We start from the raw sequence: 14,378 nt of genomic DNA, 5'->3' as shown, positions 1-14,378 counted from the left end.
TGAGATATCACCTCACACCTGTCAGAATGACTAAAATAAAAAAACACAAGAAACAAAAAGTGTTGGCAAGCATGTGGAGAAAAAGGAACCCTCATGCCCTATTGGTGGGAATGCAAACTGGTGCAGCCACTGTGGAAAACAGTATGGAGGTTCCTCAAAAAGTTGAAAATAGAACTGCCTTATGATCCAGCAATTACACTACTGGGTATTTACCCAAAGAATACAAAAACTGGAGGAAAAAAAGAATACAAAAACATTGATTCTAAGGGATATATGCACCACTATGTTTATTACAACATTATTTACAATAGCCAAATTATGGAAGCAGCCCAAATGTCCATCAACAGATGAAGAGATAAAGAAGATGTGGTATATATACACAATGGAATATTATTTAGCCATAAAAGGCATGAAATCTCGCCATTTGCAACAACATGGATGGATCTAAAGAGTATAATGCAAAACGAAATGTCAGAGAAAGACAAATACTATATGATTTTGCTCAGGTGGAATTTAAGAAACAAAACAAATGAACAAAGAAAAAAAGAGACAAACCAAAAAACAGACTCTTAAATATAGAGAATAAACTGGTGGTTACCAGAGGGGGAGTCAAGGGGTGGGGGATGGGTGAAATAGATGAAGGGGATTAAGAGTATATTTACCATGATAAGCATTGAGTAATGTGTAGAGTTGTTGAATCACTATATTGTACACCTGCAACTAATATAACACTGTATGTTAACTATACTGGAATTTTTTAAATAAATAGATAATTTAATTTTAAGTTACTGTAACTTTGGTTTGTAACTCCACTTTTTTGTTTTCTACATGATTTAAGAGACTAATGCATTAAAAAATTATTAGTCTAGGGGTGCCTGGGTGGTGCAGTCGGTTAAGTGGCTGCCTTTGGCTCAGGTCATGATCCCAGGGTCCTGGGATGGAGCCCCGCATCAGGTTTCCCTGTTCAGCAGGGAGTGTGCTTCTCCCTCTGCCCCTCCCCACCTTGTGCTCTCTCTCTCTCTCTCTCTCTAAAATAAATAAAATCTTTTTTAAAAAGTTATTAGTCTAGAATTTTAGACACACAATGCATAAAAATGTAATTTGTGACATCGGTAACTGAAAAGGGGAGGACAGAGCAATATAGGAGCAAATTTTGTATGTTCCTGTATTTAACCTGATACAAATTCAGAGTAGAGTATTACAACTTTAGGATGTTAAATGTAATCCCCATGGTAACCACAAATAAAATCACTCTAGAATATACACGAAGGAAACAAGAAAAGTAAAAGTTTCACTACAAAAAATCAAACACAAAGAAGGCAGTAGAGAAGGAAATAAAGGACAAAGAAGCTTTAAGGCATATAGCAAACAAATAGCAAAATGACAGAAGTAAGTCCCTCATTATCTGTAATGACTCTCGTGGATTAAACTCCCCAATCAAAAGACAGAGGTTGGCAGAATGGATTTTTAAAAATATGACTCAATATATGTTAATTATATCTCAATAAAACACACAAAAAAGATATGACCCAACTATATGCTGTTTACAAGAGATTCAATTTAGATCAAAAGGCAGAAATAGGTTGAGAGTGAAAGGATGGAAAAGATATTTCATGCACATAGTAACCAAAAGAGAGTAGAGACAGCTATACTAATATCAGACAAAATAGACTTTAAATCAAAAAGGTTATAAGAAATGTAAATGAACATTATGTGTTAAAAGGTTCACTACAGCAAGATAGAATAATAATAAACACTTACACACCTAATAACAAACGGTCAAATACATGAAGTGAAAATTGACAGACTGAAGGAAGAAACAGTTCTTTAAAATAATTGGAGAATTCAATTTCAACAATGGATAGAACAATAATGGATCAAACAAGATGGAAGATATGTAAGGAAATAGACTTGAACAACACAATAAACTAGCTAGATCTAACAAACATATGCAGAACTCTCTGCCCAAACACAAATAGCATACAGATTCTTCTGAAGTGCACATGGGACAGTCTCCAGATTAGACCATATATTAGGCCACAAATCTAGTCTCAATAGATTTATTCTTTTTTAAGATTTTATTTATTTATTTGACAGAGAGAGAGATAGTGAGAGCAGGAACACAAGGCAGGGGGAGTGGGAGAGGGAGAAGCAGGCTTCCCACAGAGCAGGAGCCCAATGCAGGACTCGATCCCAGGCCCCCGGGATCATGACCTGAGCTGAAGGCAGACGCTTAACGACTGAGCCACCCAGGCACCCCAGTCTCAATAGATTTAAAAGGATATCATGCAAAGCATCTTCTCTGACCACAATAGGATGAAGTTAGAAATCAATAATATAAGAAAAACTGTAAAATTCAAAAATTAATACATCCTTAAACAACCAATGAGTCAAGGAAGAAATTAGAAGGTAAATTAGAAAATACAACCTACCAAAACATGGGATGCAGTGCAAACACTACTAAGAGGGAAATCTGTAATTGTAATTGCCCACATTAAAAAAGAAGAATGATCTCAAATCAATGACCTAATTTTATAACTTAAGGAACTAGAAAAAGAACAAAGAAAACCAAAAGCAAACAGTAGGGAATAATAAAATTAGAGCAGAGATAAAATAGAGAATAGTAAAACATTAGAGAAAATCAATGAAATCAAAAGTAGATTCTCTCAAAAGATTGACAAACCTTTAGCTAGATGGACTGAGAAAAAAAAAATACTCAGCTTACTAAAATCAGAAATGAAAGTGGAGACATTACTACCAACTCTACAGAAATAAAGGATTATAAGAGAGTGCTGTGAATAATTGTGTGTCAATGAATTGTATAATCTAGATGAAATAGACAAATTCTTTTTTTTTATTTAAATTTTTTTATTGTTATGTTAATCCCCATACATTACATCATTAGTTTTAGATATAGTGTTCCATGATTCATTGTTTGTGCATAACACCCAGTGCTCCATGCAGAACGTGCCCTCCTCAATACCCATCACCAGGCTAACCCATCCTCCCAACCCCCTCCCCTCTAGAACCCTCAGTTTGTTTTTCAGAGTCCATTGTCTCTCATGGTTCTTCTCCCCCTCCGATTTCCCCCCCTTCATTCTTCCCGTCCTGCTACATTCTTCTTCTTCTTTTTTTCTTTCTTAACATATATTGCATTATTTGTTTCAGAGGTACAGATCTGAGATTCAACAGTCTTGCACAATTCACAGCGCTTACCAGAACACATACCCTCCCCAGTGTCCATCACCCAGTCACCCCATCCCTCCCACCCCACCCCCCACTCCAGCAACCCTCAGTTTGTTTCCTGAGATTAAGAATTCCTCATATCAGTGAGGTCATATGATACATGTCTTTCTCTGTTTGACTTATTTCGCTCAGCATAATACCCTCCAGTTCCATCCACGTCGTTGCAAATGGCAAGATCTCATTCCTTTTGATGGCTGCATAATATTCCATTGTATATATATACCACATCTTCTTTATCCATTCATCTGTTGATGGACATCTTGGCTCTTTCCACAGTTTGGCTATTGTGGACATTGCTGCTATAAACATCGGGGTGCACGTAGCCTTTCGGGTCCCTACTTTTGTATCTTTGGGGTAAATACCCAGTAGTGCAATTGCTGGATCATATGGTAGCTCGAAATAGACAAATTCTTAAAAACACAAAACCTACCAAGACTAAATCATAAGGAAATAGAAAATCTGAGTACATACATAACTAGTGAGGAGATTGATTCAGTAATCAAAAACCTCTTGACAAAGAAAAGCCCTGGGTCCAATGGCTTCATTGCTAAATTCTACCAAACACTTAAAGAATTAATAGTAATCCTTCTCAAACTCTTCCAAAAAAATGAAAAACGAAGGTACATTTTCTAACTCATTTTATAAGTCCAGGATTGCCCTGATACCAAAGCCAGATGAAGAAACTACAAGAAAATGAAACTTCAGACCAATATCCTTGATGAATATTGATGCAAAAATCCTCAACACAATACTAGCATATACAGAATTTTACAGCACACAAAAAGGATTATACATCATGACCAAGTGGGAAATATTCCTAGAATACAAAGATTGTACAACATACAAAAACCAAAGAATGTAACATACCACATTAACAGAATGAAGGAGGAGAAAACCACATGAGCATCCCAGTTGATACAGAAAAAGCATTTGACAAAATCAACCCCTTTTTCATGATAAAAAATACTCAACAAATGAAGAATAGAAAGAAATCACCTCAGCATCATAAAGTCCACATATGAAAAGTCCAGAGGTAATACAATACTCAATGGGAAAGACTGAAAACTTTTCCTCTAAGATCAGGAACAAGATGAGGATACTCACTTTCACCATTTCTATTCAGCATAGTATTCAAAGTCCTAGCCAGAGCAATTAGGCAACAAAAGGAAATAAAAGGCATCCAAGTTGGAAAGGAAGAAGTAAAATTACCTGTTTTCAGATAAGATGATTTTGTATGTAGAAAACCCTTAAGATTCCATACCAAAAACATACCAAAAAAAAAAAAAAAAAAAACCTGTTAGAACTAATAAATGAATTCAACAAAGTAGCAGGATACAAAGTCAACACATGAAAATTAGTTGCACTTCTATACACTAACAGAAAAAAAGACCAAAAAAAAAAAAAAAACTAAGAAAATAATTTTGAGGGACGCATAGGTGGCTCAGTCGGTTAAGCATCTGCCTTCAGCTCAGGTCATGATCCTGGGGTCCTGGGATCAAGCCCCGCATCAGGCTCCCTGTTCAGTGGGGAGTCTGTTTCTCCCTCTCTCTCTGCCCCTCTCCTCTGCTCGTGCTCTCTCTCAAATAAATAAATAAAGATCTAAAAAAAGAAGAAAGAAAGAAAGAAAGAAAGAAAGAAAGAAAGAAAGAAAGAAAGAAAGAAAGAAAGAAAGAAAGAAAGAAAGAAAGAAAGAAAGAAAGAAGAAAACAATTTCAAAGGCATTTATTATGATGAGGACTGGGTATTACATGTAAGTGATGAATTACTAATTCTACTCCTGAAGCCAATATTACACTATATATTCTATATATTAACTAACTAGAATTTAAATTTAAAAATTTGGGAAAAAAAGAAAACAATTTCACTTACAATAACATCAAAAAGAATAAAATACCTAGGAATAAACTTAACCAAGGTGAAAAACTTATACTTTGAAAACTACAAAGAATTACTGAAAGAAGTAAAAACACAAACTGAAAGACATCCTATGCACATGGTTTAGAACACTATATTGTTAAGATATCAATATTACCCAAAGGAATATACAGATTCAGTGCAATCCCTATCAAAATCCAAATGTTATTTGTTGCAGAAAGAGAAAAATCCATCCTAAAATTCATATGGAACCTCAAGGGACCCTGAAGAGCCAAAACAATATTGAAAAAGAACAAAGTTGGAGGTCTCCCACTTCCTGATTTCAAAACTTATTACAAAGCTACAGTATCCAAACAATGCAGTACCAGCATAAGGACTGACATATAGGTCAATGGAATAGAATAGAGAGCCCAGAAATACACCTTCATATATATAGTCAGATGATCTTCAACAAGAGTGCCAAGATCATTCAATAGGGAAAGGACAGTCTCTCAACTAGTGGTACTGGGACATTTGGATATCCACATACAAAAGTGTCTAGAAGATGGTCCTTTACCTTACACCATATTAACAAACTGACTAAAAATGAATCAAAGACCTAAAACTTTAAAACTCTTAGAAGAAAACATAAAGGGAAACCTCCATGACATTGGATTTGGAATGAGAGGGAGAAACAGACTCCCCACTGAACAGGGAGCCTGATGCGGGGCTTGATCCCAGGACCCCAGGATCATGACCTGAGCTGAAGGCAGATGCTTAACCGACTGAGCCACCTATGCGTCCCTCAAAATTATTTTCTTAGTTTTTTTTTTTTTTTTTGGTCTTTTTTTCTGTTAGTGTTTAATGACACCAAAAGCACAGACCACAAAAGAAAGATATAAATTGGACTATACCAAAATTAAAAACTTCTGTGCATCAAAAAACAAAACAAAACAAAAAAACAGAAGAAAAGGTAATTAAAAAATAGGATCAGGGTGCCTGGGTGGCTCAGTCAGTTAAGCATCTGCCTTCAGCTCAGGTCATAATCCCAGGGTCCTGGGATCAAGCCCCATGTCAGGCTCCCTGCTCAGTGGGGAGTCTGATTCTCCCTCTCACTCTCCCTCTGTGCTCTCTCCCTCAAAAAAAATCTTTAAAAAAATTAGGATCAAATCTTTGCAAATCATATATCTGTTCAGGTATTAAAATCCAGAATATATAAAGAACACCTATAAACAAAAACAATAAGCAAAAAAAAACTGATACAAAAATGGGCGAAGGATTTAATAAATATTTCTTCAAAGAAAATATACAAATGATCAATAAGCATATGAAAAGATATTCAACATTACTAATTAGGGAAATGCAAATTAAAACTACTGTGAGCTACCACCCCACATCCATAGGATGGCTACTATCAAAAAAAAAAAAAAAAGAAAAGAAAAAAGAGAGAGAGTAACAAGTGTTGGCAAGGAAATTAGAACCCTTGTGCACTGCTGATGGGAATGTAAAATGGTCTAGATGCTATGGAAAACAGCTTAGCAATTGCTCAAAAATTTAAAATAAAATTACTGTATGATCCAGCCATTCCACTTTTGAGTATATATCCAAAAGAATCAAAAGCAGAATCTCAAAGAGATCTCTGTACACCCATTTTTCACAGCAGTATTATTCACAATAGCCAAAAGGTGGAAGCAACCAAAGTATCTATCCATGGATGAATGGATAAACAAAATGTGGTATATACATACAGTGGAATATTATTCAGCCTTAGAAAAGAAGGAAATTCTAACACATGCTACAACATGGGTGAACCTTGTAGACATGCTAAATGAAAAAAGCCCATCACCAATAATAATAATAATAATAATAATAAAAATAATAACACCGTATCATTCCACTCAAATTATGTTTTTACAATGATCAAATTCATGGAGACAGAAAGTAGAGTTGTGGTTGCCTGGGACTGGGGAAAGGGAGAATGGAGAATAATTGTTTAATGGGTACAGAGTTTTAATTTTGCACGATGAATAAAGTTCTGGAGATGGATGGTGGTGATAGTTGCACCACAACATGAATATACTTAATGCCACTAAGCTGTTTACTTAAACGTTGTTAAAATGACTAACTTTATGCTATGTATATTTTACCACAATTTTTTAAAGATGACACAGTCCTCCATGTTGCACAACTACAGAGGGCACCATTTACATGGACCACACCGTAAAGGAGTCTCCCTGAAGTTGGTCAGCTTGGAGGCCCTGAAGCCCCAACTCTCCTACCCATGGCAGACATTGCTAATCAAACTGTTCAAAGGTCCTATTCATCCTGCACTGGGCTCTCAGAATTCTCCACGCTAGACCCCAGACAAACCCTGCCACTTCCTCAGAACTGATTTATGAGATGCCATCATTAGCTCAATGACATCTTTGAAATCTGACGGAGAGAGCTGGGGACACAGATATAGCAGACCTGATCATTCCTTTATTGGAAGGGGTATGCACCGTTGCACTCTACAAGCCTGTGCGCCTAAAGACATTTCAAGTTGAAGATTCAGATGACTTTCTTTGAAAAGGTAGTGGCCCTGAATAAAGCCACGGGTACGGCAATTATGCCAGCGCCAATAGATTTGGATGATGCGGGCAGCGTGGAGCAAACGGCAGTAACGAAGGCGTATGCGCCACATGCGGACCCAGGATTGCAGCTTGACCACTGCCCGTTCTTGCCGCACATAGAAATCTAGGGCCAGGTGCCTCTTCCTCTCCAGCAGCTTCACCAGCATCTGCTTCCACCAGCGCTGAATGATACATGCTCTGAGTGCTGCGTGCAGCAGTGTACGGCGTACCAGGGTGCCCCGCCACCACGCCTGGATGAACATGGCCGCTTCCTCTTTCCTGGTGATCTTTTTTGGGGGGCCTTGCAAAAGAAAATGGGACACTTAAGAAACTCATGCATTTCAGCCCTAAGATCTGCCAGGAAGAAGCCCTGATCTCTATCAACAATCATCCCTTTCTCCGACATTCAGCAGAGCCATTTTGGGCAAGAGCTGGACCCAGGAGACCAAGTAGGTGTCCTGCATCTGCCACTCTCTGATTAACGGACATGGACACAACATCTTGCCCTCTGAATCTCAGGGTCTCCATCTGCACTTGCAATGTCACCCAGTTTTGCATGGACCTGGGTGGCCAGTCTAGAACAAGAACACCATGATCTAGAGGTGAAAGAGATTCAAGTTTCACCTGGACATGACCATTTATCTAAGATCCATGTCTCTTCCCTCAGACTCCTCCCATCTGCTGGAGAAGTGGCATCTTTTCTCCTCCTGCCCTCTCACCTCTGACTTCAGGTTACACCAACAACCTACTATCTCCCCTCTGACTCACCAAAGTATTAAAAGATTCGTCTGCCTCATACACTTTATTAAGAGCTTAAACACCAGTTAACACATTCATCAGTACAAAGATACACATGCACGCACACACTTCTAGACCCAATCTTTCTGTAGCTCTATCTTTGCATTCCCCAAACACAGTCCCCACCTTGTAGCTCCCAAACTTGTGTAGTCTGAGTTCATTCTCTTTTCCCACTTCCTTGGCACAATCCACACATTTTGGCCAGACCCACATCTCAGCCTAAGGAGGAAAAGGGGGGAAAGGATAGCCGAGGAGGAGTCGATCTGTGTTCATTCTAGCTCTGTGTATGGTGACTATTCAACTCAGTTTGCCTGGCACCCTGGGTTTATGCCTGTTGTCCGTAGTAATGTTGATAAGTACCCCTTTCACTCACTGAAGCATCTCTCTTTAGACAATAAATTACATGGTCACAGACTTTTGGTTTGGGGTATTCCACTAGACCCCAAGGGTCAGAGATGTCACAAGTCAAGGCTTTCCCCAACATAGTAGAGCCTGGAACCATCAACCATGGAGGAGTGGGGAGGGTAGTAGGAGTGGTATGGGTGGGATTGTCAGGGGCAGAGTTACTTCCCCTTCTCCCCTTTGCTCCTTCAAGCTCTGTTCTACCAATGTGACTTCATCATCTTTGACTATAACTTGGAAAATTTGCTGTCCAGTAATCAGAGTTTAGAGAAAAAAACATTGGAGAAAGTAAGGGTACTCTCCTCATCACTAGGTGTCAAGTCAACCACACAGGTTCCTGGCATTTCCCGGGACCTCAGACATGAAAAGGGGGTGGGGGAGTCCCATCCAGAGGAATCTATGGGAAATTTACTGCCCTCCCAGAAAGCTTGGGTGGATCTGACTATCTCTTGTAAAACATTAAATGCCTGTGACTTGTGCTGGATGGTCAAATCCCCCTCAGGTCTGCACTTTACTAAATTACCCATGGTTAGGGGCAAGATGGTCCCATCACTCTCAGGTCTGGACTCCTCCAGCCACACATGGGCAGCAGAAGTGGAGGAAGGGGAAGAGATATGATGTCATAAGGGCACCTATGACTCAGGCACCAGGATGGCTTCCAGCAGTTGAGCCCCTTTCTGAGAAAAACCTAGAAGACCTGCCCTTTCCTTCCTACCAGAATGGCCAGAGTTCTGGCTACAAAGAAGAACACCACAAATACTAACCCATTGACACAAAAGTGTATAATGATACTCACTAAAGCCTGGCTAGTATTTATTAAATGGATTTCTGTTCATTTAAAGAATGATATTCCAAAGAACAGAATCAGTGTGCTATGTACTGATATAGAAAGGTGTATCAGATTAGCAATCATCAAGTCAAGATGAATTCAATATAAATATATATTTATACACATGTATTGTAAAAGCATTATTTTTAAAGGGGGTGAAGATAGGAAGATATACATAAAAATTAGCAATAATCATCTCTGATGAAGACAGCAGAATTGGGAGAACAGAATAAACTCCTTCATTGTGGCTAAACCTCCTATGTCTGGCCTAACTCTAGGTCATATAGTTATCAGGCCTCTGGGAGAGCAGGACCCATACAGACCAGAAAATTCATAAGGCCCCCAGGACCAGCCAGGGCCTTCATCTCAGTCTCGAGCGGCCGCAAGTCCTCTCCCGCCTTCCTCTTCCTCTGAGAGTCTCAAGGTCACAGCGAGGAGATGGGTGAGGGACAACCACTGCACAAGAAGGGCCCCACTTCTGCCTGCTCCTGGCCTCTGAAGACCCGTGTGGTCATTGTGAGCACCTGGTTCCTTCTCAGGGTCATAGCCCCAGAGGTCACTGAGGAGTGCATTTGCAATATGTAGAGTACATATGTGGAGACAGTGTGGGGATCTAGAGGGATGTAGAGAAGATACACACTCCTTTCCCCTATCCTCTACCACCCTGTCTAGATTCCCCTCACCTTTGACTAGCATTTCTGCTGGTCTAGGAAGTTTGACTAGGGGGAGCAATTATCCAGCCCCTCATCCCTGAGGTATCTGATTCTCTAGTTACCATACTTCTCAGGCCATGATTGTGTTCATCTACCATCACACCTGGGCAGCAAAGCACCAACAGATCTTCCAATGAATCACCCAAGCAGTATCCATAGTCTTCCCTGCCTACATAGTGTGGCAGCAGCCCCCTCGCCTTCTCCTGATGGCCAGGCTTAATTATCCCTGCCAGTATGGTGACTCCTTTCATTACCTGGTTGTCTCTTGGCAAAGGATTCTAAAGTGACTGAGTCTCAGCCATAAGTTTAAGTTTAATGGGACTCTTACTATGACCCTTGATGACTGCCTTCCCCCCTAGAAACTAGAACCTCCAGTCAGATGGAGCCTGCAGGGACACAAAGCCCAAATTCCCACATGTATAACTGGAAGGGGTGCTCACAGATGCATTACCACTGCCACATTGATTCTGAAACATTGATTCTGAGATATATACATTCTACCTATTAGGGACCCAGCACCACATAATGGGCATTGATTCAGGGCTTGGGTTAGCAAAGGACGCCAGTAGGTTAAATCCAGCCCACTGCCTGTTGTTGTTTTTTTTTAAGATTTTATTTATGTATTTGAGAGAGAGTGAGAGAGCGAGAGCACGAGCGGGGTGAGGGGTAGAGGGAGAAGCAGACTCTCCACTGAGCAGGGAGCCCAGCGTGGGGCTCAATCCCAAGACTCCAGGATCATGACCTGAGCTGAAGGCAGATGCTTAACCGACTGAGCCACCCAGGTGCCCCCCACTGCCTGTTTTTATACATCCTGCAAAGAATGGTTTTTACATTTTCAGTGGTCGAAAAAACTAAAAAAAAAAAAAAAAGCTCATGACACATGAAAATCATATGAATTCAAATTTCAGTGTCCATAAATAAAATTATATTGGAACACAGCCACGCTTATTTGTTTAAATGTTGTCTATAGCCATGTTTACACTGTAATGACAGATATGAGTAGTTGTGACAGGGACAGTATGTGGCCTTCCCATCACTTCCCACTGTTGCTCAACACACAACAAACTGCAGAGGTGCTGTTATAACCAAGCAGTGTTTAGTGCCACACGTATTGCTGCACTGTGATTTACTTTTTTTTTATCACCAATACATACATATCCATCATGTCAAACAAAAAAAGGGGGAAAGTAGACTGTAAATGTCACATTTTTAAGACAATAGCAAAGCATTACAGCTGTGCTAAAGGAATACAGTATTATATATCTACATCACCAGACTAAGCAATCCACAGTACTCCTAACTCACAAGAAAGCAATGATCATAAAATTTAGAAATTTTAAATGAGTATCTAATCAGAGCAGAATTTCTTTACAAAAATAAAAAACAAAAATGAGGCTGCAAGCAACATTAGTTTGCAGATTGCTCATTTGTTAGCCAAGCAAGAAAAGGTGTTTATTAGTGGTAAGCTAATTAGATCATGTTTAATTGCAGCAGCTGAAAGAAAAAGGGATAAAAATAAACAACACTATTAGCCTTTCAATGGGAATAGCTGCTCCAAGAGTTTAAGACACTAGGAACAAAACCAATAGTCAATTTAAACAAAGCAAATGATATCAAGTGGTTTTGCCTTGGCTCTTGATGAATTGGCAGATGTTACCAATACAGCTCAGCTGTTGTTCATTGAAGGGGTTACTGCCAGGTTTGAAAGGGCCTGAAGAATTCAGCTTTATGAATAGTCTGCATGAAACAAATACAGTTGAGAATATTTGTTGAAGAAGTTGAAAAAACACTAATTGAATACCATTTGAAGTGGAATCTGCTAGGATGTGATAAAACTGACATGGTGAAAATATGAGGAAGAAAGCTAAAAAAAAAAAAGGTTGAGTTGGACAAATTTACAAAGTTTATGAAAATATAAAGGGCTTCTAGCTTTTAGTTACTCATTATATTATTCACCAATAAGTATTTTATGGAAAATATTTAATCTATTGTGTTACCAAAGCAGTAATGTCAACGGTAAGCTTCACTTGCCGTTGTTGACTTAACTATCATCAGTTCTGTGAATTTTCATCAGAAACAGAGGCGGAGTATTCTGACTTGCCAAGCACACAGCAGCTCCATGGGTTGAACACAGCGGTAGCAGCAGCTACATAAGCCTTGCTAACTTGGAGCCTGTGCTGTTGGGTCCATATACCGCCGCTGTCTCTGCCCCCATGGCCAGATCCCATTGTTCCAGTACTAGAGTGAGTGACAGGAGCTGGCTGACATCAACCAGCCCAGTCATTTTGTCTCCTTCACTGTTTAGTGACTTTTCTGTGACGGATGTTCCCTGGTGCCATACGAAGATTTTCACTATGTACACACTCCCATATGTCCAGCTATCTGCTTCCAGCCCAGACTTCCTTGTCTCCAATGTTCCAGTCTTTGTGTTGCCAGGAAACTGACCAGGAAGCCATTCACCACTGCTGAAAAGTCCATATATATTCTATCTCAGGCTACTTCTCTTGCCACACAAAGTGGATGTACAGCCTGAAACTCTGCCCATTGAGAGGACTTTCCCTCACCACTCACTGTCTTTCGAGGCTACCCTTGAATGAGGCTGTAGCTCAGCTGTTATTTTGGGATGACATATATATATTAAGCTTAACAAGCTATAAATCAGGCTCAGGCATTTTCCTTATGTCAGCTGGTCCCAAGGGGTTCCTTATTACCCCCACATGAGTATGAGCTGAGAGGGGATGGTGGTGGGTTACCCAAGAGTTGAGGCTACCTGCCCATGTAGTTTGCTCCTTCAGTTTCCCATTTTCTGTCATCATTGCTATCTGTGAGGTTAAGGAGGAATGTCACATGTCTTCAGTCTCAAGGGTTCAGGGGAATTTAAGAATTCAAGATTTGGGGGGCCATCAACCCAAATGATCCCATACCTTGTGTCAGGGTTTCTCCTGCCCTGATGTTGGCAGAGCACACTACCTTGATGGAGAATTTAACCTTCTTAAGAGAGTGGCCTCTCTAATGATTAAGTCCTGGGCCTGGCCCTCAGCTTTTTCAGCCCTTTATTACAGATGAGAGGGTTCTTTATATGCCATCAAGAAAGCCCTCTGGCTTGTACACTTACCTTTTAATTGCCTGTTACTTGTTCTCAGCCTTTGTTATCTTTTTTCAGAGCTTCACAAAGCCTAGGAATAGCCATCCAATCCTTTATAGTTAATTCCTCCATACTTTTCTCTTTTTTTCTTATACTTTTTTAAAAGATTTTTTTAAGTAATCTCTACACTCATCGTGGGGCTCAAACTCACAACCCCAAGATCAAGAGTCACATGCTCCGCCGACTGAGCCAGACAGCGGCCCCAGTTCCTCCATACTTTCCAAATGCCTGCTGTGTCACACCAGCTAGGGCATTTCCTGCCTCCTATAATGATCCCATTCACCTTTGAAAGGGTTACCATTTAAACCGCCACCTTGTGCCAGGGGCTATCTGTGTTGCACTTAACCACTAGTATTTGGGATCCTCATTGCCAGCCAGGCAATGATGAGGTGGAAGATCCCACTTCGGAACCCCATCTTATTACCTGCTTTCTCAGGCAACCTCTGGCGTCAACTGTTGCAGTTTGGGTTCTCCAGTAAAGGAGATAGAGTTTAGTGTCCAGGATGTTTTTATGGAATGCCCTTGGGATCAAAACCTATGGGAAGAAAGGGAAGGAAGCAGGATTGGGTAGAGGGAGAAAATCCAGCAATTCAGCTGGCAGCCCCAGAGCAGACACCACGGGAAGTTCTGTTGCTGAAATGGCCCAGCAAAATTGCCCCACATTGAGTCCAAATGGCCAGGTCTTTATACATCCACTCGGATCAGTCATTGTAGGTGGTATCTGAAGGGCTTGACTCTGGGGCAAGGTAGGCTCTTTGCAGCTGGAGCAGTCCCTGAAG

The 14,378-nt window shown here is 40.1% G+C and overlaps 1 protein-coding gene across 1 annotated transcript; it reads right to left on the bottom strand.

The window, feature by feature from the left end:
- Window positions 1–7,573: 7,573 nt before the first annotated feature.
- Window positions 7,574–9,439, bottom strand: LOC118524637 (IQ domain-containing protein F5-like). Its single transcript, XM_036074883.1, has 2 exons — window positions 9,436–9,439; window positions 7,574–8,013 (listed from the first exon to the last, which is right to left on the bottom strand). Exons 1-2 carry the CDS (start codon window positions 9,437–9,439, stop codon window positions 7,574–7,576), a joined length of 444 nt encoding a protein of 147 aa, XP_035930776.1.
- Between the last annotated feature and the right edge of the window lie 4,939 nt (window positions 9,440–14,378).

The sequence above is a fragment of the Halichoerus grypus genome, chromosome 1, assembly GCF_964656455.1.
Source record: "Halichoerus grypus chromosome 1, mHalGry1.hap1.1, whole genome shotgun sequence".
In the NCBI taxonomy this organism is placed as follows: Eukaryota; Metazoa; Chordata; class Mammalia; order Carnivora; family Phocidae; genus Halichoerus; species Halichoerus grypus.
Note: the sequence above shows the minus strand (reverse complement) of the source record. Positions and strands in the feature narration are given on the sequence as shown.